The 25,659-nt window shown below is 34.0% G+C and overlaps 1 protein-coding gene across 2 annotated transcripts; it reads right to left on the bottom strand.

The window, feature by feature from the left end:
• Positions 1–17,132: 17,132 nt before the first annotated feature.
• Positions 17,133–20,013, bottom strand: LOC139891821 (heterodimeric geranylgeranyl pyrophosphate synthase small subunit, chloroplastic-like). Of its 2 annotated transcripts, none has more exons than XM_071874827.1 (3): positions 19,815–20,013; positions 19,185–19,553; positions 17,133–18,060 (listed from the first exon to the last, which is right to left on the bottom strand). In XM_071874827.1, exons 2-3 carry the CDS (start codon positions 19,527–19,529, stop codon positions 17,380–17,382), a joined length of 1,026 nt encoding a protein of 341 aa, XP_071730928.1. In that variant the 5' UTR covers positions 19,530–19,553; positions 19,815–20,013; the 3' UTR covers positions 17,133–17,379. The 2 variants fall into 2 exon arrangements, with proteins under 2 accessions (XP_071730928.1, XP_071730927.1); XM_071874826.1 differs by having other exon boundaries at positions 19,185–19,548.
• Positions 20,014–25,659: the final 5,646 nt, after the last annotated feature.

Raw genomic sequence — 25,659 nt, 5'->3', positions numbered from 1 at the left:
GTGTTCCTTTAATAACTTAAATATATATTCATTTTTTATATCTTACTTAAAAAAATATAAAAATAGAGTTAGGTTATATGTATTAGATATATTAATATATTTAAATATATTTTTATATAAAGATCATTTATTTGTTAAATTAATAATTGTAATAATACTATATTAAGGATAATAATAATAATAATAATAATAATAATAATAATAATAATAGTAATAATAAAAATGTTAATTTTTAAAATAATAATTTTAATAAAGATAATAACTTTAATAAAAATGATAATTTTACTAAAATGATTCTTTTAATAATAATATAGTTGTAATAATAATAATAATAATAATAACGATACTAGTAGTAAAAATGATAATGATAATGATAATGATAATAATAATAATAATAATAATAATAATAATAATAATAATAATAATAATAATAATAATAATGATAATAATAATAATAATAATAATAATAATAATAATAATAATAATAATAATAATAATAATAATAATAATAATAATAATAATAATAATAATAATAATAATAATAATGATAGTTTTTAATAAAAATGACATTTTTAATAATAATGATAATTCGTTTAATCATAGCTTAATTATATTCATAACTATACTTAAATATTATCTTAATCTTAGTTATCTCATAATGCTTGAATGATATACTTCATATCATTATAATTATAATTATATCCATCAATATATTCATCATGTTTTAAACAATAATAATATTAATAATACCATATTAATACCAAGTAGATAATACTACTACTACTACTACTGCTGCTACTGCTACTGCTGATGCTGCTAATAATAATAAAAATAATAATAATAATAAAAATAAAAGTGAGTAGGCTATCTTCAAGCTTTTTCAAAAAAAAGAAATAAAAAACGTCTTAGACAAGGATCGAACCCAAGACCTCTCGTTCTCCCATAAACACTTCAACCAACCCATCCATTTCAGTTTTTATGATTTAATATGAACCCGCTTATATTTAGTCTATTCTCTTCGGCCCAACAGAAGATGAACCTCGGCCCAATTATAAAGACAGACACATGATGGCCCAACAGCCAAATAAACAAACACGGCCCAATGCTTCAATCAAAAGCCCAACGATCTAAAATAGGTCTCGGCCTAAAATTTAAAACAAATCATAGTGACCCAACATCAATCCAGTAACCATTCGATCCATTTTTCATTTTTTTTTTATAATCAAGAGGGGTATTTGCATTGTGATTGTCGGCCACAATGAAAAATAGAATACGCAATAGCAGTTTGCATTATAATGATATTCACAGACCATCGATTCAAAATCATAACGGCTGTTTAAAGTTTAGAATAAATAACAGTAACAAAGATGGGGTCGAAGAAGATGATCATAGGGTTTAGAGGTGGCGTATGGTGTTTACCTGCGAACCATAAACATGCTAGATCGTGTAGCAGAAATAAGAGAATAACGAAGATGATGACGGTTTAAGGGTGTTCAATTGGTGTCTGAGTTTGTGAGTTTCGATTGATGATGATGATGGGTTCGTGGTCATGTTTGCAGCTGAAACAAGAGACTGCTGTTCGAAACTAGTAGCAAGAATAAATGGGTGTTTATTGATTCGTGACTTATATCGTGAAACAGAAAATATAATGCAAGGTGGTGCGATGGTGGGGTTTGGTGTCGTGGTTGATGAAGGTTGATTAAAGTGGATCACGTTGGTAGCCATGGTGGTTCAACTGGTGGTGGATGGAGACTTTGTGAGGTGGTTGTGGTTTACCATGGTTTAAACAGAAAAATGGAAACAAGTATAGCAGCAGTTTAGAATCAAAGGATGTGATTTGCCGGTTCGAATAGAAACAGGAGGACACGCCTTGTAGTTTAACATAAAAGGTGGTTGTCTTGGTGGTTCATGGCGGTCCGTGGTTGGTGGTGGTTTATAGTTCGTGAAAGTGGTGATGGGTTTTAAAGTGATGGTGTCGTAGAGATGAGCAATAAAAGATCACGAAGGTACGAAGGTGTGGTGATCTCCGATGGTTGTGGTGGTAGAGGATGTCAATGTAGGGTGGCGAAGCTCAATGATGATGGTTCAACAAATTGGTGAACAAAATGGTGGTGGTTTTGCTATAGGATTCATAAACACAAAACATAATTATTAAAAGTTATTGTGATGGATCCTGTCTATCTATCTCTATGCATTTTAACGTATATGTATAGATATATATGTGAGAGTGATAGAATAATATAAAGTAATAATAATTAATATAATATAAATCTTGAAATTAAGAATTACATTGTGAGCCGCCATTTACTATTTCTATTACGGACTGGATATCGTGCCCGTTGTTTACTCGGTGGTGAATAAAAGTCTTTGGAAAAATCCCAAATTTTTAAATTAAATGTCTTTATTTATTTCGGTCATTATGGTAATAAATTCGGTTATTAACTATTAAATAAAAATTACATTAATTATTCACTCCCAACCCCAAGTAAAATATAGTTAGTGCTAAAATTTATCAAATAACTTCTAAATATATTATTAATAAGCTTATAATTTATAAAACTCATTTTCGGATCATCGTTTATTTCATAATTTCCTTTTTAACCCGTTTACTATCTATCGAATGACATTTGAGCGTTACCGTCGTTTACTAAATAACTCCGAAATCACAAAATATATATTCTACATACTTTATTTATATATATATATAAATACTATTTAAATAATAAATATTATATGTAATTATTATTTTACATAATTAATTCTAACAATTACAATATATAATATTTCATGTTATTGTATATATATATACATATCTATTTACAAGCAATCGTATCGTGAGTCGTCGGGAATAGTCAAATGTTTAAATGAATTCATGAAAATAGTTCAAAGATTTTGAGACTCAGTTTAACGGAATTTGCTTAACGTGTCGAAATCATATGAAGATTAAGTTTAAATTTGGTCGAAAATTTCCGGGTCGTCACAAAAGGTGGGACTATGATCTCACCGTAGTTGCATGCTAAAGTACTTGAAATTAAACGTTGTGCAAACGAAAGTTGCTTAGCCTTGACCTAAACAATTAAGTTGCATCAATACCGGGTAAGACACAAGGTCGGTCGAAATGTGTTCAATTAGTCCTATGGCTCGTTACGACTCGATTATATAGCATGTGAATCACGTTGTCAAGTTTCATGCAAGAATCAAGTATAAAAGCATGTTAGAACGATTGCATAAGTGTTTGGTTAAGTTTGACTAAAAGTCAAACTTTTTAAAGTCAAAGATAAAGTCAACGGGGTCGGGTCGGGTATCCGACTATTGCACATATAAACGTAGTCATATATAAGCATGTTGACAAAATTTCATGTTAAACGGAGTTGCGAGTAAGCGGGAACGAAACTTGAAAAATCAAAAAAAAAATTGGGACAGAAATATTCTCGCTATAGCGAGATTTTGTGCACACCAGGGCTCGCTATAGCGAGGCCCCTGGTTTCAGGTGCTGTTGCTGAATTTTCAAGTGCACGAACCAAGCTTCTTTCAAACACAACTAATGAACCGTAAACATTCAAAACACGTATCTTATATCGTTGGAAAGGTAATTTAACGAGGAATACAACTAAACACATTTCATCAACCAAAAACATCATTTACAATAACCGAAATCTCGTCGAATGAATCAATGGATGTTCATTATCAAAAGTTCAAAGTTCATAAACGCATAAGGTGATTCGGGAATCCAATTTACACATACGATATGCCGTTTCGAAGGTAATTACGCATACAATGCAACTAAACACTTACTAACAACGTTTCATAGCATTCAAAGCATCAAAAGTTCATTTTAAAGTTCATCAAATCCTAACCAAAAATCATGAATTCAACAATTTTGTAAATGGAGTTTTTCTAAATCAACCTACATACCAAAACGAAGCTAATGATGCTAGTAACATATTTGATACATGAGCTTTAACATTTAAATAACATTTACTCAACCAAAATCAAGGATTAAACTAACCCATTTCAAGTGTTCATGCTGGTTTCTCAAAACATCAAGAACAAGCAAACAAATCATATATTCATGTTATAAACGAGCCATAGACACTAACTAACACTATTTCAAGTCTATAAAACGAATTAAAGAAATCTAGAGTTTTTAGAAACTTTATCTTAAGTAGTGAAATTGGTACCAAATTGAAGAGGATGATGCAAGGATCACAAATATGTAATTTGTTTTGATGTTTGATTGCTAGATTGGATTTAGATGATGAATTGGTGAATATGGTGTTTGAGAGTAAAAATGGTAGTATCAAAAATGAAAGTGGGGGGTGAAATGAAATGAGTGGAGGAGGAGGGACTTGACTAGTTGACCTAGTCACTAGTTTGTGTAACATCCCGCCTTTTTCCGTTAAATTTATTTTTAACACCGTCTTTTTTTTTTTTATAAATATCCTTCGTTATTTAAATTTGTATCTTTCGTTAACTAACGTTCATAATATCCTCGTTATTTAATTATAACGTCACCCGTTTACTCGAACGTCTTTAAAAATATTCGTTTGGTTAATTCCCGCACCCGCTTTGAAACTCGAGGGACTAAAGTTGCAAAGGGGCCTAACTAGTGACTAGGTCAACTAGTCAAACCCCATCCCATCCATTCATTATCACCACCCACCTTCATCCTCCCCTTTCTCTCTACTTCCCATTTTTGAACACAAACCCCAACTTCATAAAATCATCATCTAAATTCGGGATTGGAAGCAAACTTCAAAACAAATTACATTTTCGTGATCCTCTCTTCATCCTCTACATTTTGATACCAATTTCATCAAGTTTGGGTAACTTTCTAAAAACTCTAGATTTCTATAAATTCGTGTTTTTGACTTGAAATTGTGTTAGTTAGTGTCTATGGCTCGTGTATAACATGAATATATGATTTGTTTGCTTGATTTGTTGATTTTGGTGTGACTAGCTTGAAAATGAAAATCGTATGCTTAATCTTTGATTTTGGATGATTAAATGTTGTTAGATTGTTAAAGTTCATGTTTTAAAAGTGTTACTAGCATCATTAGCTTCATGTTGATGTATAGATTGATCAAAGAAACTTCATAAACGCGATTATTGATTTTGTGAACTTTTGGTTAGGGTTTGATAGCCTTAAAGCGAACTTTTGATGCGTTGAATGCTTGTTAATGTTATTGATAAGTGCTTGGTTGTATTACATGCTTCATTACCTTCAAAACGGCATATCATATGTGTGAATTGGATTCCCGAAACTTAAAATGCAATTGATGAACTTGAAACTTTGAAAATGGACTTTTAAATGATCACTTGACGAGAAATCGGTTATGGAAAATGTTGTTTTTGTTTGATGAAACATGTTAGTTGTGTTCCTTGTCAAAAGAGCTTTCCAACGGTATAAGATACGCTTTCTAATTGTTTACGGTTTGAGTTTTGCGTTTATTTGAAATTTTACCAAGCCTTGAACAAGTGAAACAGGCCAGGGACCAGGCCACGGCCATTGTCGCGGCGCGATAGGCCTGGCCGCGGCGCGACATAAGCCGCGTCCAGATTCTGTTTCCCTTGACCTTTTTACTAAAAATGTTTGACATGTTCTAGACCTCCAATTTACATGCAACTTGTTTTAACATGCTTATATATGAATAACTAGCATAGAAAAATAGTTCGGGACCCGACCCGAACGCGTTGACTTTTTCGTTGACTTTGACCAAGTTTGACTTTTAGTCAAACTTAACCAAACTTTTATACAATCATTCTAACATGCTTTTATACTTGTTTCTTGTATGAAACTTGACAACGTGATTCACATGCTATACTTAATCGAGTCGTAACGAGCCATAGGACTAATTGAACACATTTCACCCGACCTTGTGTCGTAACCGGTTAATTGATACAACTTACTTGTTTAGGTCAAGGCTAAGCAACTTTCATGCATACGTTACTTTGTGAAGTACTTTTATACTCGTGCACTCGAGGTGAGATCATAGTCCCACCTTTTCAACAACTTTTTATACTTAAATTGTGGGCTGAGAAACATATACTTTGTTACATTTTGTACTACTTGCTTTAATACTTTGAACACAAGTACAAGGAAAACAAACATTCCACAGCGAGTTAGAACAAAAATCCTCAATTCGATTATCATTAGTTACACTTGCAGGGTGTAAGCGAGAACTTATATTGTGTGGCCATACGGGTTTGACAAACCCTCATTACGGACGGTTCGCTACCGTCTACGGATGAAATATATTTTCGGGAAACAGTGTATGTTCTAACACTATTGTGATGGGGTTCTATGGAAGGAAACGTTAAGTCTTGATAATTGGGTGCTCGCGAACCAACTTTTGGAATGCAACTTTTGGATGATCAATTTATGGAAATACTAAATCTTGTGGTTCAAAATATAACGTTTACAAATACATCTATGATTTCACCAACGTTTTTCGTTGACAGTTTTCTATATGTTTCTCAGGTTCATACTTGGCTATTTGATACATGCTTCCGCGTACACTCATACTTGCTTGGAGTCGAGCATACATACATACATACGCTAGGGATAGCACTTTTGGATTCAAACTTTTGTTTACATACTTACGCTATTTATAGCAACTGTGTTTTTCAACTTATATTATGTCGCAAGTTATTTCATTTATACTTTATGACTTTTGTAAACTTAGACTTGTTGTCGAACGGTTTTGTAAACTAAACTTGCAAGTCTTGTACCTTCCAAATGAATGCGACATAATTTTGGTCAAACGAGTCTCATATAGGGACTACGACCACGCAACGGGACCTAAGTTAACGGCGCCGTCGATAACGGTTTTGGTCGGGTCGTTACAAGTGGTATCAGAGCGTTGGTTGTAGGGAACTAGGACGTGCATTAGTGTGTCTAACAGAGTCGTTAGGACGCATTAGTGAGTCTAGACTACAACCGGATAGTTAGCATTTGCATTCTGACATACATTTGCTATAGATAGCACTTACTTGACTACTTGTGCATTATACTTGAATCATTCTTAGGCAAACTTTTTAATGGTACCCAACCTTCATCATACGAACCCGTATTCCGCCACTTTTTGGTAACACACGTAAATTCGAGATTCATGCGCGTAAGGATGACAACGACTTCATTGGTCACACTTGTCCGGGAACCCTGTCTCCCAGATTATGATTCGCCACCGTTTCAACTTACTATCGGTGTCACACCGGTGTTCCTTACTATCTACCACTTCTTGTTACTACCATCACTACTCTAGGTGAGTATCGTCATCACCATTTATCGCTACGGTTGCGTATTACTTGTTATCATGACTTGTTACTCTTTTCATACCTAAATACAATATTGTCTGACTCGAACCACATTGACGTGAACAATCAACTATACACTTCCCTCGGGGAACGCATCTTCAGAGTTGCACCAATTCTTTCGATTTAATACGAGTCACGTTTGAGACGTCGTTACATTTTGTTTATCTTAGATTTTCGCGATGACACGAACTTGAATCTATGGAGTGATGTGGGAATGGAGGTATGAGTTAGCATAATATAACTACACTCGATCAACGTAGTTATATTACGGTAAGACATACCAAAGTTCTAGTGACGCGTGATGGTGGTTAGACTCGATCAACCTAAACACCACCATGTGCCATGTACATGACTTCATCTTTTCAGGTTTGGACATCCGAAAACTCCGAGAATATTTATAACAACCATACCGGGGACACACCTTCAATTATTGTCAAATTATATTTATGCTTCCGAATGAATTGCCGATTCCATTCGATTTCAACCGTATGTCACACGGGTATACTAGCTCGTCCTTGCACAGTCTTATTGACTAACTACAACTTACTCGTTATGCTCACATCGGGGCGGAAACTTCTTTTGCATCACCCTCGTACTTCCGGTTCAGGAGGTCCTTATTCTAAATTCCCAATGGAGAGAGACTCTCCACGTTATACTAGTATTCACCTCGAGGGTGAATAGTTCCGACGAACGTTTTTCTTTCAGAAACCGAGGAGAACTTGCCCCGACGAACGTTTTTGGAAACCGATAAATCTTCCGCGACGCGAATTTTCTTGAGAAACTTGTCCTAGCTAACGTTTTCAATTCCTAGCAAACTTGTTCAATATGCCTTAGGGAAATATACCCCGTTTCGGATCGAAATCCTCGTTTCACTTCTAGATTTTGGAGTGCCTTACAAAAAGCCTCGGGACCGCGTTTAGACATGAGTACCGCGTACCATCCACAACCCGACGGACCGAACAAAAATACGATTTAAGTCTTGAAAACCATAATACGAATTTGTATTACCAACTTCAAATTTACTTGAGAAAAGTATTTTCCTTAACCGAATCCTCATACTACAATGATTTTCATTCGATTCTTAACGTCACACCTTTTGAAACCACATATGACTGGAAACGTCATTCTCTTTTGTCGAACAAAGTAAACGATGATCAATTCACCGGGGCCGAGGTTATTCATGAGCGACCGAGAAAACTTATCCATATCCAAGGAAGACCCAACACGACTCGTTGTCGCCAAATGAGCTACGCCAATGTTAGACGTAAACATTTCAAATTCCACGTGGGAAACCGCGTCGCGTTAAGAGTCGCACCTTGGAAAGGTGCAATCCGTTTCGGGAAAACGTAGGAAGCTAAACCTGCGATATTTTGATCCTTTAAATTCTTGGGGTGTTTTGGACCCGTCGCTAGCCGTTTAGACTTTTCCGACTCATTTTGGGTCTCCGTTTATCCTACATTCGATGTATCAACTCAAAGACGTGTTTGGCGAAACAAGAACTTGTCATTCCTTTTCGATAAGCTTACTATCGACGATAAACTTCATTCCTAAGAGGACCGGTTGAAACCATGAATCGTGAAACCAAACTTCAATCCAACGTAAAAATCCCGACCGTCGAAGTTCGTTGAAATACCCTAGGACGTACTTCTCCCTCACTCGTAGAATTGGCAACGCAAGATCTCGAGGAAGATTCAACAACTACTACTTCCAACTAAATTTCGGAACGAAATTTCTTTTGAGTTGTGGATAATGTAACATCCCGCCTTTTTCCGTTAAATTTATTTTTAACACCGTCTTTTTTTTTTTATAAATATCCTTCGTTATTTAAATTTGTATCTTTCGTTAACTAACGTTCATAATATCCTCGTTATTTAATTATAACGTCACCCGTTTACTCGAACGTCTTTAAAAATATTCGTTTGGTTAATTCCCGCACCCGCTTTGAAACTCGAGGGACTAAAGTTGCAAAGGGGCCTAACTAGTGACTAGGTCAACTAGTCAAACCCCATCCCATCCATTCATTATCACCACCCACCTTCATCCTCCCCTTTCTCTCTACTTCCCATTTTTGAACACAAACCCCAACTTCATAAAATCATCATCTAAATTCGGGATTGGAAGCAAACTTCAAAACAAATTACATTTTCGTGATCCTCTCTTCATCCTCTACATTTTGATACCAATTTCATCAAGTTTGGGTAACTTTCTAAAAACTCTAGATTTCTATAAATTCGTGTTTTTGACTTGAAATTGTGTTAGTTAGTGTCTATGGCTCGTGTATAACATGAATATATGATTTGTTTGCTTGATTTGTTGATTTTGGTGTGACTAGCTTGAAAATGAAAATCGTATGCTTAATCTTTGATTTTGGATGATTAAATGTTGTTAGATTGTTAAAGTTCATGTTTTAAAAGTGTTACTAGCATCATTAGCTTCATGTTGATGTATAGATTGATCAAAGAAACTTCATAAACGCGATTATTGATTTTGTGAACTTTTGGTTAGGGTTTGATAGCCTTAAAGCGAACTTTTGATGCGTTGAATGCTTGTTAATGTTATTGATAAGTGCTTGGTTGTATTACATGCTTCATTACCTTCAAAACGGCATATCATATGTGTGAATTGGATTCCCGAAACTTAAAATGCAATTGATGAACTTGAAACTTTGAAAATGGACTTTTAAATGATCACTTGACGAGAAATCGGTTATGGAAAATGTTGTTTTTGTTTGATGAAACATGTTAGTTGTGTTCCTTGTCAAAAGAGCTTTCCAACGGTATAAGATACGCTTTCTAATTGTTTACGGTTTGAGTTTTGCGTTTGTTTGAAATTTTACCAAGCCTTGAACAAGTGAAACAGGCCAGGGACCAGGCCACGGCCATTGTCGCGGCGCGACAGGCCTGGCCGCGGCGCGACATAAGCCGCGTCCAGATTCTGTTTCCCTTGACCTTTTTACTAAAAATGTTTGACATGTTCTAGACCTCCAATTTACATGCAACTTGTTTTAACATGCTTATATATGAATAACTAGCATAGAAAAATAGTTCGGGACCCGACCCGAACGCGTTGACTTTTTCGTTGACTTTGACCAAGTTTGACTTTTAGTCAAACTTAACCAAACTTTTATACAATCATTCTAACATGCTTTTATACTTGTTTCTTGTATGAAACTTGACAACGTGATTCACATGCTATACTTAATCGAGTCGTAACGAGCCATAGGACTAATTGAACACATTTCACCCGACCTTGTGTCGTAACCGGTTAATTGATACAACTTACTTGTTTAGGTCAAGGCTAAGCAACTTTCATGCATACGTTACTTTGTGAAGTACTTTTATACTCGTGCACTCGAGGTGAGATCATAGTCCCACCTTTTCAACAACTTTTTATACTTAAATTGTGGGCTGAGAAACATATACTTTGTTACATTTTGTACTACTTGCTTTAATACTTTGAACACAAGTACAAGGAAAACAAACATTCCACAGCGAGTTAGAACAAAAATCCTCAATTCGATTATCATTAGTTACACTTGCAGGGTGTAAGCGAGAACTTATATTGTGTGGCCATACGGGTTTGACAAACCCTCATTACGGACGGTTCGCTACCGTCTACGGATGAAATATATTTTCGGGAAACAGTGTATGTTCTAACACTATTGTGATGGGGTTCTATGGAAGGAAACGTTAAGTCTTGATAATTGGGTGCTCGCGAACCAACTTTTGGAATGCAACTTTTGGATGATCAATTTATGGAAATACTAAATCTTGTGGTTCAAAATATAACGTTTACAAATACATCTATGATTTCACCAACGTTTTTCGTTGACAGTTTTCTATATGTTTCTCAGGTTCATACTTGGCTATTTGATACATGCTTCCGCGTACACTCATACTTGCTTGGAGTCGAGCATACATACATACATACGCTAGGGATAGCACTTTTGGATTCAAACTTTTGTTTACATACTTACGCTATTTATAGCAACTGTGTTTTTCAACTTATATTATGTCGCAAGTTATTTCATTTATACTTTATGACTTTTGTAAACTTAGACTTGTTGTCGAACGGTTTTGTAAACTAAACTTGCAAGTCTTGTACCTTCCAAATGAATGCGACATAATTTTGGTCAAACGAGTCTCATATAGGGACTACGACCACGCAACGGGACCTAAGTTAACGGCGCCGTCGATAACGGTTTTGGTCGGGTCGTTACAGTTTGGTCCCTTGGCGACTTTGGTCCCTTGAGTTTGAAAGCGGGTGCGGAAATTAACTAAAAGAATTATTTAAATACGCTAGAGTAACGAGAGATGTTATAATTAAATAACGAAAATATTGGAAGCACTTATTAACAGGGGATACGAATTTAGATAACGAAAGATATTATCAAAAAAAAAAAAAAGACGGGCGTTAAAATAATTTAACGGAAAAAGGCGGGATGTTACATTGCCTACACCTTAAAAGCAATTTCGTCCCGAAATTTAGTTGGAAGTAGTAGTCGTTGTTTCTTCCTCGAAATCTTGCGTTGCCAATTCTACGAATGAGTGAAGGTACTTCCTTGGGCATTCCGACGAACTTTGACAGTCGGGATTTTACGTTGTTTTAGTGTTTGGTCTCACGATTCATAATTTCAATCAGTTCTCCTAGGAAGTGAAGTTTGTCATTGATAGTAAGCTCATCGAAAAATATAACAAGTTCTGGTATCGCAAGACACTTCTTTAAGTTTGATACGTGGAATGTAGGATGAACGGGATTCGATCGAGTTGGGAGTTCGAAACGGTAAGCAACGGGTCCAATACGCCCCAAGATTTCAAAAGGATCAAAATATCGCGGATTTAGCTTTCTACATTTCCCGAAACGGATTACACCTTTTCAAGGTGCGAATTTTAACATTACGCGGTTACCCACGTGGAATTCGAGAGGTTTACGTCTAACATCGGTATAGCTCTTTTGGCGACTACGACCGTCTTTAGCCTTTCTGGGATTTGAAAGATCTTAACAGGTATTTCATGAATGAGTTCGGGTCCGGTGGTTCGCTTGTCACTTACTTCGGTCCAACAAATAAGAAAACGACATTTGCGGCTATGTAAAGTTTCAAAAGGTGTGGCGTTAATACTCGTGTGGTAACTATCGTTGTAAGAGGAATCAATTAAAGGCAACAATACAAGTTCGTGATATGTTTTTTCCAAGGTTTGAATCGTACGTTCACTTGGTCCGTCGGTTTGTTGATGATACGCGGTACACATGTCTAAATGCGTTCCCAAGGCTTTTTGTAAGTCTAGAAGTGACGGTTCGAAACGAGGTACAGTTCTTTAAGATATATTTGAACAAGTTTGTTAGGACCTGAAAACGTTTGTTAGAACAAGTTTCTTATCGGTTTCTGATAACGTTCGTTAGGATTATTCACCCTCGTGGCGAACACTAGTATAATGCGAAGAGTCTCTCTCTCCGTTGAGAATTCAGATAGAAGATTTCCTTAACCGGAAGTATGAGTGTAATGCGAGAGAAGTTTTCGCCTCGATGTGAGCATGTCAAGCATTTGTAGTTCATCGATAAAATTGCGCGAAGACGAGATAGCATACACGTATAACGTATGTTTGAAGTTGAAAGAATTTGTCATTCATTCGGAAGCATAAATATGGTTTGGCAATAATCAAAGGTGTGTCCTTGGTATGGTTGTTATCAATATTCTCGGAGTTTTCGGATGTCAAACAAGAAAAATGAAGTCATGTACATGGCACATGGTGGTGATTAGGTTGATCGAGTCCAATCACCATCACGAGTCATTAGAACTTTGGTATGACTTACCATAATATAACCACATTGATCGAGTGTCGTTATATTACGTTAACTCATACCTCCATTCCCACATCACTCCATAGAATCAAGTTCGTGTAATCGTGAAGATTTAAAATGAACAAAGTGTAACAACGTCTCCAACGTGACTCGTATTGAATCGAAAGAATCAGTGCAACTCTGAAGAAGCATTTCCCGAGGGAAGTGTATAAATGGTTGTTCACGTCAATGCGGTTCAAGTCAAACAATAATGTCCTTGGGTACGAAAAAAGTAACGAATTATGATAACGAGTAGTACGCAACCGTAGTGATAAGTAGTGATGACGATATTCACCTAGAGTAGTGGTAGTAGTAACAAGAAGTGGTAGATAGTAAGGAACACCGGTGTAACATCGGTAGTGGTTAATGATTGCCATAGTGGTGGAAACTTTATAGTACTTGTGGATAGTAAGCTGGGACGGTGGTGAATAACAACATGGGAGACAGAGTTCCCGAACTAGTGTGACTAATGAAGTCGTCGTCCTCCTTATGCGTATGAATCTTAAGTTTACGTGTGTTACCCGAAAGTAGCAGAGTACGAGTTCGTATGATGAAAATTTAGTACCATTAAGGAGTTCACCTAAGAAAGATTCAAGTATAAATGCACAAGTAGTCAAGTAAGTGCTATCTATAGCAAATGCAAGTCAGAATGCAATGATTAACTATCCGGTTGTAGTCTAGATTCACTAATGTGTCCTAACGACTCTGTCAGACACATTAATGCACATCCTAGATTCCAACAACCAACGCTCTGATACCATCTGTAACGACAGATGGGGACCACGTCCCACCCAGTGCCTTTTCAGCTAATCGCTTGGTAACCACTGAGCGTACCTCAGACACCGATTTTACGGCCCGCATTTCTGCCAAACTGTCAACCCTCCTACAAAAGGACCGCAAGGGGTAAGAGCCAATGCTTTGTCACAGGTAACACTGTGAGAACCCCCTCTACGATTAACCCGCCAAAAAGCATAGTCCGTTCGGGGTGCCCGGCGTGACAGCCGGACGCGTGACTACCTTTACGGATAAGCTTAACCAGCTCTGATACCATCTGTAACGACCCGAAAAAATCGTCATTGACGGCGTCGTTAACTTAGGTCCCGTTACGTGGTCATAGTCCCTAAATGAGACACGTCTGACCAATATTTTGTCGCATTCATTTGAAACGTATAAGACTTGTAAAGTTTAAGTTACCAAACGGTTCGACAACAAGTTTAAGTTTACAAAAGTTGTAAAGTATAAATGAAATAACTTGCGACATAATATAAGTTGAAAATCACGAATGCTATCAATAGCGTATGCATGTAAACATTAAGTTTGAATCCAAAGGTGCTATCACTAGCGTATGCATGTATGCTTGACCTCAAACAAGTAATCAAAGTGTGCGGAAGCATGTATCAAGTAGCCAAGTATGAACCTGAGAAACATATAGAAAACTGTCAACGAAAAACGTTGGTGAAATCATAGGTGTATTTGTAAACGTATGTTTTTGAACCACAAGATTTTGTATAGTTGTTGTTTGTATCGTTTGCATTCCAAAAGTTGTTGTTTGTATCACGAGCACCCAATTATCAAGGCTTAACTGAATGGTACCTCTGAATCTAGTGTTAGAACCTACACTATACCTGAAAATATGTTTCATCCGTCCGGATGAGGGTTCGTCAAACCCGTATGGCCACACAACATAAGTTCTCGCTTACACCCTGCAAGTGTAACTAATGATAATTGAATTGAGGCTTTTTTGTTGTAACTCGTACGTGGAATGTTTGTTTTTGTACTTGTGTTCAAAGTATAAAAGTATGAAAGTATAAAATGTATACAATGTATATGTTTCTCAGCCCACGATTTAAAAAGAATAAAAGTTGTTGAAAAAGGTGGGACTATAATCTCACCGTAGTTGCATGCCAAAGTACTTGAAATTAAACGTTGTGCAAACGAAAGTTGCTTAGCCTTGACCTAAACAATTAAGTTGCATCAATACCGGGTAAGACACAAGTTCGGTCGAAATGTGTTCAATTAGTCCTATGGCTCGTTACGACTCGATTATATAGCATGTGAATCACGTTGTCAAGTTTCATGCAAGAATCAAGTATAAAAGCATGTTAGAACGATTGCATAAGTGTTTGGTTAAGTTTGACTAAAAGTCAAACTTTTTAAAGTCAAAGACAAAGTCAACGGGGTCGGGTCGGGTATCCGACTATTGCACATATAAACGTAGTCATATATAAGCATGTTGACAAAATTTCATGTTAAACGGAGTTGCGAGTAAGCGGGAACGAAACTTGAAAAATCAAAAAAAAAATTGGGACAGAAATATTCTCGCTATAGCGAGATTTTGTGCACACCAGGGCTCGCTATAGCGAGGCCCCTGGTTTCAGGTGCTGTTGCTGAATTTTCAAGTGCACGAACCAAGCTTCTTTCAAACACAACTAATGAACCGTAAACATTCAAAACACGTATCTTATATCGTTGGAAAGGTAATTTAGCGAGGAATACAACTAAACACATTTCATCAAACAAAAACATCATTTACAATAACCGAAATCTCGTCGAATGAATCACTGGATGTTCATTATCAAAAGTTCAAAGTTCATAAACGCATAAGGTGATTCGGGAATCCAATTTACACATACGATATGCCGTTTCGAAGGTAATTACGCATACAATGCAACTAAACACTTACTAACAACGTTTCATAGCATTCAAAGCATCAAAAGTTCATTTTAAAGTTCATCAAATCCTAACTAAAAATCATGAATTCAACAATTTTGTAAATGGAGTTTTTCTAAATCAACCTACATACCAAAACGAAGCTAATGATGCTAGTAACATATTTAATACATGAGCTTTAACATTTAAATAACATTTACTCAACCAAAATCAAGGATTAAACTAACTCATTTCAAGTGTTCATGCTAGTTACTCAAAACATCAAGAACAAGCAAACAAATCACATATTCATGTTATAAACGAGCCATAGACACTAACTAACACTATTTCAAGTCTATAAAACGAATTAGAGAAATCTAAAGTTTTTAGAAACTTTTTCCCAAATAGTGAAATTGGTACCAAATTGAAGAGGATGATGCAAGGATCACAAATATATAATTTGTTTTGATGTTTGATTGCTAGATTAGATTTAGATGATGAATTGTGTTTGAGAGTAAAAATAGAAGTATCAAAAATGGGAGTGGGAGGTGAAATGAAATGAGTGGAGGAGGAGGGACTTGACTAGTTGACCTAGTCACTAGTTTGGTCCCTTGGCGACTTTGGTCCCTTGAGTTTGAAAGCGGGTGCGAAAATTAACCAAACGAATTATTTAAATACGCTAGAGTAACGAGAGATATTATAATTAAATAACGAAAATATTGGAAGCACTTATTAACAGGGGATACGAATTTAGATAACGAAAGATATTATCAAAAAAAAAAAAAAAAAAAGAAGGGCGTTAAAATAATTTGACGGAAAAAGGCGGGATGTTACAATTTCTAAACTCAAAACCCTAATTTCTAAACCCTAATAGATAAACCCTAATTTATAACCCCCTAATTTCTAAACCCTAATTTCTAACCCCTTAAAAAAACTCAGCAACAAAACATTCAATGCATTGAATGTTTTTATTTTTTTCTTCGAGCGTTTTCCCGCAAAAATAATGACATTCATCACAAAATGTCTTTTTTAAATGTTCGTATTTTCATCTAATCTATAATGTTCGTGAACAAAGTTTTTTCAAAAAACGAAAAAAATTACTCCCCCCACAAAAGTGCTTCCCTCTTGATTATATATATATATATATATAATACGATAAGGTCGGTTAAAGATTTTCAGGTATAAATAAGACATTTTATTAAAAACTATCAGCACATATGAAGTTGGTCTCGGGATCAAAAGTTGGTATGCAAGTAGCACTGTCCCATGTCATCAGGCATGGGCACAAAACAACCAGTTGCACTTTATTCAAATAACACACTGCCTGGTTCGATAAATTTAGGCCCTCATCACAATACTTGGCTTTACAAAGTTAAAGATACATTAATTAAGATTCATATAATATGCTGCCTGGTTTGGTACATTTAAGCCTTTCCAAAGATTGCATGGAACCTAGTCATCCATATGAAAACGGGTCGAACTCACCACCTCTAATCTTGATAGGCATTAATTGACATCGACATAGACGATGATACAAACCAGTACATATTATATAATACAGTGAAGTTACAATAATCAAACCTGATCGGAAAAACTAAATCCTCTTACAACGGCATAATCTACAAAACTGTATAATGGAAACACTTTTTCACCATACTTGTCGAAACCTTGTAACGCTCTTTTGGCCTCTGCTCTAAGGTCCTCAACAACTTTCACCGCCTTCTCAACACCATAAACATCCACATAACTTTTCCCTTTTTTTTCTTCTTCTTCTTCTTCTTGCTTATTATTATTAACTTCAATTTTCGATTTTGCTTTCATCAAATCATCAACTACTTGATACAAAATCCCAACAGCTCTCCCATATGTTCTAAGCTGTTCGATCTCATCATCATTGCCGCCCCCTAAAAGTCCTCCACAAACAGCAGAGCATTCGCCCATCTCACCATACTTTTTTTCTTGGATGAATTCTATGGCGTTTGCGGGGCCCTCCAGATCGACAAACTGGCCAGCCGCCATGCCTGTGGAGCCCACAGCTCGTGCAATTTCAGTGATGACACGAAGCAGTTGAGTTTCATTGACGAGATCGGTTGGAGTGTGCGAGACGATGTGGCGGAACCCTAGCGGGAATAAAGCATCACCAGCTAGAATGGCCATGTCCATACCAAACACGGTGTGGTTGGAAGGTTTACCACGTCGTGATGGGTCATCGTCCATGCATGGTAAGTCGTCATGGATTAAAGAGGCAGCATGCACCTATAAAACATGCATTCCAATTAGATTATAACAAAGGAGGCTGCCAACTAAAGCCCTAAGGGATATAGTTAAACTCACCACAAATAAAATTACCAACTCAGTTCACTCTAATTCAAAGTGATTATATTCTTCATTTATACCCACTTTCCATAAAGACGAGTGTAAATGTATAATTTTCGTGCAAATAATTTATTGTATATCTATAAGGTTTTATAATATGATAAGCTTAACCATAGCCCTAAGGGCTCCTATTTAAAATATACACATGCATGGTTCGGGTCAAAAGAGTAAGGTGTTGTTCACTTCTGCGCAACTGGAGACGTTTTTACTGCACTGACACAGTTTGTTTTCTGAAGATATAAGATAAAATAATGTCTTATTCTATCTGTAAACTCGTAGACTTATAAATATACTTCTAAGTCATGCGGACAGATTTAAGTTATTTTGCAGACATAAAAACAAACAGTCTTCACTATTCAACATACAGACCTTTAGGCAACATCTTCTCTATATATACATGGTCCGCAGATTTTCAAATAAAAACATCTTAAAAAAACAAACACCTAAGGTTTTGTGAGACTTGCAAGATGTGGATAGGGTCTAGTTTATCTGAAAACAACGGTGATCCAATTACAAAGACAATAATCGTGTAGTTTTGACAGTAACCTAATATTTACCGAAAACAATTTAGAAGGTCCAGTAAATAAAAAATGCAGTTTGGGGGACTTCTGACCCCTTTGAGACTTTCAACTCGTTAATATTTTTCTACCATAACTTGAATTAATCCAGTTTCAAAATATATGGGTTAGTGTTGCCACCTCTGACCACAAGCAATCGATTCATATGTAACTAACAGAATCCTAGATGATTTGAAGCATAGCATAGCTATTAAGGTCGCGGATTAATTCGATTAGGCCGCGTATATCAGTGTAAATATACTTGCCCTCCCAGGTAACCCGAACAAGGAAAACCTTATCACTTTTAAAGCCAGTACGGGTTGCTCTATCAAAATTTAACTACATACTGAGTGACTCAGACTACTGTCAACAAAACATATCAGTAAACTAAACGCATGACAAGTGTTGATAAAAAAGATAAAAAACAAACAAAGAAACATGTGATACCATTTCAAGGGCACAGGCAGTGGGGAAAGCAGCGAGACGGTTGCCACCAAGGAGCTCACAAGCAGCAACACACATAACAGGAGGTGCTCTTTTGGCTCCTTTTGCAAGAACCGAATAACGCATGGATTCATAGATTTGAGATGGATACTGAACAGGTATAGCTTCATCCAGCTTAAGGTTGATTTCTTCTCTCAGTGTTGACCAATAAGTTTTCAGATCAAAGTTGGTAGCATTAGCAATTGATGATGTAGTTGAACTACATCTGATCTTTTGTTGAGTTACAGAAGAAAGGCTCTTTCTGATATGAAGATGGGGATATGAAGTTATGGCTGCTGTTGCAAACATTTCTTTCTTCTTTTTCAGTCTGCCCTAATTGGTGTTTATGCAACTTGGTTAATAATTTACAAATTAACACTTCCATAACAAGAAAATAATAAATTTAATTGTTCATTAGAATAAAATTACCCTTTTGTTTGAGGAAAATATCCCAAATGAATTAATCAACAAAACTTGTATATAAGACCATATTATAAATCAACTAGTTTTACACGACACACTATAACCAATTATAAAAAAGAAAAGATGAAATTATAGATATAAAAATCTGATGAGATTACGTATGAGACGAACCTGATTTGTAAGCGAACGAAGAAACTAGGTCCGACGAAGGTGATCGGAAAATTAGGATGGTGATTGATTAGAATAGATAACAAGACTGATAACAATAATACGTTTGTTGGGGTCGAGTATGGACCTAGTTAGTTAGGTTAGGGATAAAATTGGGGATTGAAAAGCTAGCACAAAGAAGAGATAACTTTTGTTATTTATATTTAGTTTTGTCATTTAATACACACAAAAACTAAACTATCCTAGCATTTAAATAGAAAAAAGTAAAAGCTTCAGTTTTGGTAACTAAAGTCAACGTCGCATAAAATTTACAGTACATACTACTCTCGGGAGTTCAATTTTTAAGGAAAAGGAAAAGTTTAGGAGAAAATGGAAAGATGGCATCAAAAAACTAGCGTTACCGAGTTTGGATAGAAAGGAAAGGGAAGGGAGAAGACGGAAGATTTCAATGTAATTTTTCTTCAACCATTTCTTTTCAAATTGAAAGGATTCAAGTTCATTCTCTTTCCCTCCTCTTCTCCTCTTCTCATTTCTTTTGATAAAAAACTGGGGAACAGACCCTTCGTAATATTGCAAAAAAAGCTAGTTTATAATCGAGACTGTTGAGAGTACTTGACAACTCTGGGTATGACTGATGAGTTTTGGCCGAGTATTAACCGATTTTTCCGGTAATCCCAAAATTTGGCATACACTAAATTTGATTGAACATTGATTCTACTTTTTTTAAGAGCTACCCTCGTAAATATTATTAAAAAATAATAAAAGAATAATACAATAAAGAAAGACTGCTGCTAGCACACCTAGCAGCCCAGCAAATGACCAACTAGCTAACTAGAAAAGTAAAGAAAGCTAGGACAACGACACCAACTAACACTAATTAACCTAGGTACCAATCGGCATTTAACTGAACTACATGACAAGACGACTTGAATCAATTGACATCAACTTCAACAACACATTTGACAGAATCATTTCATACAATTGATCCACTGTTTTGTGAGTACCATTAAACGCACGATTGTTCCTTTCATGCCAAATAAAAGAAACAGTAGCCGCATAACATAATTTGGCCATAACTGTGACGACCCGAAAATTTCCGACAAATTTAAACTTAATCTTTATATGGTTTCGACACGATAAGCAAAGTCTATTAAACCGAGTCTCAAAAATTTTGAACTGTTTACATGGATTCAGTTAACCTTTGACCATCTCCGACGATTCACGGACAGATGTGTGCAAATAAGATATGTGTTTATATATGTAAATAATAATTTGAAATATAACTTGAAGTATTATATGATGTTGTTATTAAAATTAATAAAATAAAAAATAGGATATTACAATAACTATTATTTAAAATATATTTATATATATAAATAAAGTATATTAAAAATAAATATTAAATGATTGTAATATTCGTTGATGTTCCGATTGATATTAAGAAAGTTAAACATATATAATTTTAAAATAAACGGTGATTCGAAAATGAGTTCTATAAATTTTAGGCTTACTAAAAATGTATTTAGGATCTAGTTATTAAAATTTTAGCATTTTTTATATTTTACCCAGATTTGAGAGGGACAGTTGATGTAAATTTTATTTAATAAAGTAAGGATCGAATTTTATACCATAATGACCAAAATAAATAAATATAGTTAATTTAAAAATATGAGATTTTTCTGAAAACTTTTATCCGCCACTGATTTCAAATAATAGACGATACACAGTCCGTGAAAACTGTCGGCACAAAGGTTATAATGGAGGCCGCTTTGCTCACATGTTACATTTGAAATTATAGTATATTATTATATTTATTATTATATATTATATATATCTATATCAATCTATATACATAAAAGCAACCAATTACAAAAGAATCACATAAAGCAATTGCAATTTCATTCAACAATTAACAGTGTTACTGTTTTTGATTGATGGTTACGTTTTCTCCATGTAAATATGGATTCGAAAATAAATTAAGTAAGAAAGGTTTGATTTAGTTACAGTATTTATATTTACTTCTATCTTCATCCTTTATATATATGTGAAGACACTTACATACACAATTACAATAACACAAACATCTAAACAATCTGTGTCTCTTGTTGAACCCGAGCCAACACCCATAACTGCAAATCTCCATTACTATGCTACTGTCTCTGTTTGATACTGTTTTCTGGTTCGATTCAACAACACAATCAACCATCCTTATTTACATGAACCTCCCCACAAACCCGCCACCATTCCACCACCTACTAGCACCACCCAAGAACACAATATTACTACAAAGTGAACCTGTTAATGTTACAACTGATATTTCTTTTTATTTTTTGAGTTGCTATTATCCCTACTCACCACTGTTTCGGTTGCAATTATTACTTGAACAACACCCACTACTATAACGATTGCTACTGTTAATTTACTTTTGAGATTACAGCTGTTCGATCAGTGATACCCAACCCACAACAAACCCACGATCAACTACCACAAACCATCATCATCGAATGTTACTATTGATCGTCTCTTGGCCACTCATGGCCACTATTCTGTTCCTGTTTTCTTTTTGAATCAAGAATCACCCCACCTTCATTAAACCACCCTATAACCATCAAAACCACTCTTGGTTGCAGCACTTGCTCGATACGAACCCATGTAACCATAATCAAACAACCATCTGCAACAAGATTATTAGTTATGTATCATTCGAAAGCTGTTACAGCTGCAGTTCTGTTTATGTTTTCGTTCCTGTTATAACAACGATGATGACTAGATGATGATGAAGGTTAATGATGATGAGAATAGTGAAGAACCAATAATGACGATGCTACAGTACTTTTACTTCTGTTTTGTATTTTCGTTCGAACCCGTCCCTCTCAAGATTTCAATTCTTTTATTTCTACTCTTGGATTGCTATCTGTTTCTGTCCCTAATATAATAACGAAGAAGAGATTTATACAGTGTTCGACGTGATGATATTAGAAGATATAGATAACGAAATCTTGATGACGAATAAAGAATATGATCCGTAAAAGAGAATATGAATAGTAATTAAGGAATGCACAAATTATTCGTTTCCTTCACAACTGCAACTGCTATTAAGCGTTTTCCGTTGCTTTTAAGCTGTGAACGATGGGAATTAAAAATAATGGTGGTGATGAAACGATAAACCTAAAACCGTAAGAGTACTTGGATTAATTGATAGGTGGGCTAAGTAATTTAGTTGGACCGAGAGTTCTGATGGGCCGAAGTTTTATTTTTGGGCCATGATACTAATTGGGTTTTGGAAAATAACAGAAAATCGCGTTATGTAAATTAAACTTAGGAGTTATTTCAATAATAACAAAACAGAGGGATGGTATGAGGTGTTTGTGGGTGAGCGGGAGGTCGCGTGTTCGAGCCCTGTCTGGGGCATTTTTTTTGGAAACCTTTTAAAGGTAGTCTTTATTATTATTATTATTGTTATTATTATTATTAGTATTTTTATTATTAAGATTATTATTACCAATATAAGTATTATGATAGAAATTTCATTTATTATTATTATTATGATTATAGTTACAAAAATGATTTCTATTATTATTAATGTTATTACTAATATTATTATTATCATTTAAAATATAATTTTATCATTTTACTACTAGTATAAGTATTATTATTATTATGATTACGATTATTATTATTATTATTATTATTATTATTATTATTATTATGAAAATAATAAAATCTATTATTATTAATATTAGTATTAGTATCATTTTATGATTTTTAAAAATATTATTATTATTAACATAAGTATCATTATAAATATTATCATTATTATTATTAATATAATTACCATTATTAATATTGTTATTAATAAAAATTATTATCATTATTAACAATTATCATTTTATTAACACTAAAACTATCAGTATTATTATTATTATTATTAGTATTATCAATATTATTAATATTAAAATTATTATGAATATGAAAATAAAAGTTTTAAAGATATTATTATTAAGGTTATAAGTATGTATTAATCATATTAACAAAATTTTTTATAGAGATATTCATATATAACAAGTTAGGTATTTTTAATATAATACTAATCAGCTACATATATTAATATAACTATATAATATTAATCATTTTGAATATAAACACAAATTAAATATATATAATATATAATTTAGGATATAATATATAAATTTGTTTAAATTACGATTATATGTTTTAATATATATATACAAATGATATAGGTTCGTGAATCTAAGGCCAACCCTGCATTGTTCAGTATCGTCGTATGCATATTTTTACTACAAAATATCGTATAGTGAGTTTCATTTGCTCTCCTTTTAAATGCTTTTGCAAAATATATTTTTGGGACTGAGAATATATGCGCTGCTTTTATAAATGTTTTACGAAATAGACACAGGTACTTAAAACTACATTCTATGGCTGGATTATTAAACCGAATATGCCCCTTTTTAGTCTGGTAATCTAAGAATTAGGGAAGAGACACCCTAATTGACGCGAATCCTAAAGATAGATCTATTGGGCCCAACAAGCCCCATCCAAAGTACCGGATGCTTTAGTACTTCGAATTCATCATGCCCGAAGGGAATCCCGAAATGATGGGGATATTCTATATGCATCTTGTTAAGGTCGGTTACCAGGTGTTCACCATATGAATGATTTTTATCTCTATGCAGTTTGCGAAATGCCTGATATGAGATATATATTTATGGAAAAATGAAATTTTGTGGTCTATTAAAATTATGGAAATGATTGATTACGATAAACCTATGAACTCACCAACCTTTTGGTTGACACTTTAAAGCATGTTTATTCTCAGGTATTAAAGAAATCTTCCGCTGTGCATTTGCTCATTTTAGAGATATTACTTGGAGTCATTCATGACATATTTCAAAAGACGTTGCATTCGAGTCGTTGAGTTCATCAAGATTATTATTAAGTCAATTAGAGTTGGATGTATTATGAAGTGGTATGCATGCCGTCAACTTTCGATTTAAAGAAAGTTTGTCTTTTAAAAACGAATGCAATGTTTGTAAAATGTATCATATAGAGGTCAAATACCTCGCAATGAGATCAACTATTGTGAATCATTTATAATCTATAACAACCCTCATTTTTCCATTCTATATTTTTTCAATATTAAATGCCCAAACAATATAATTAAAACTTAATGATTAAACTTTAATCAACAATTGTTAAGTGTTAAGAGTTATAAAACATATTAATTAACTTTGTGCAATAATTGACAAGTTAATAAAAGATGAAAATAATAAACCGTTAGTCGACACTCACTGCTAATTAAAATTTATGCATTTATGTAATATTATAACTAATAACCTATAAGTAATAAATAAAAAGTGACATTTATATAAATAATAAAACAATTGGGAACTATATATATATATATATATATATATATATATATATATATATATATATATATATATATATATATATATATATATATATATATACAAGTCATGAATTAGTAAAAAGAAAATAATACTTATCATGTAGTAAATGTAATAATAATAATAATAATAATAATAATAATAATAATAATAATAATAATAATAATAATAATAATAATAATAATAATAATAATAATAATAATAATAATAATAATAATAATGAGACTAAAGAATCTTAAACAATTACATCGTTATGTTGACTAAAAAATAAAATAAAATATATATATATATATATATATATATATATATATATATATATATATATATATATATATATATATATATATATATATATATATATATATATATATATATATATATAAACTAGTATCACCTATTGTTGACTAAAAATTATAAAA

The sequence above is a fragment of the Rutidosis leptorrhynchoides genome, chromosome 2 (assembly GCF_046630445.1).
Source record: "Rutidosis leptorrhynchoides isolate AG116_Rl617_1_P2 chromosome 2, CSIRO_AGI_Rlap_v1, whole genome shotgun sequence".
In the NCBI taxonomy this organism is placed as follows: domain Eukaryota; kingdom Viridiplantae; phylum Streptophyta; class Magnoliopsida; order Asterales; family Asteraceae; genus Rutidosis; species Rutidosis leptorrhynchoides.
This window is presented reverse-complemented; position numbering and strand designations above follow the sequence as displayed.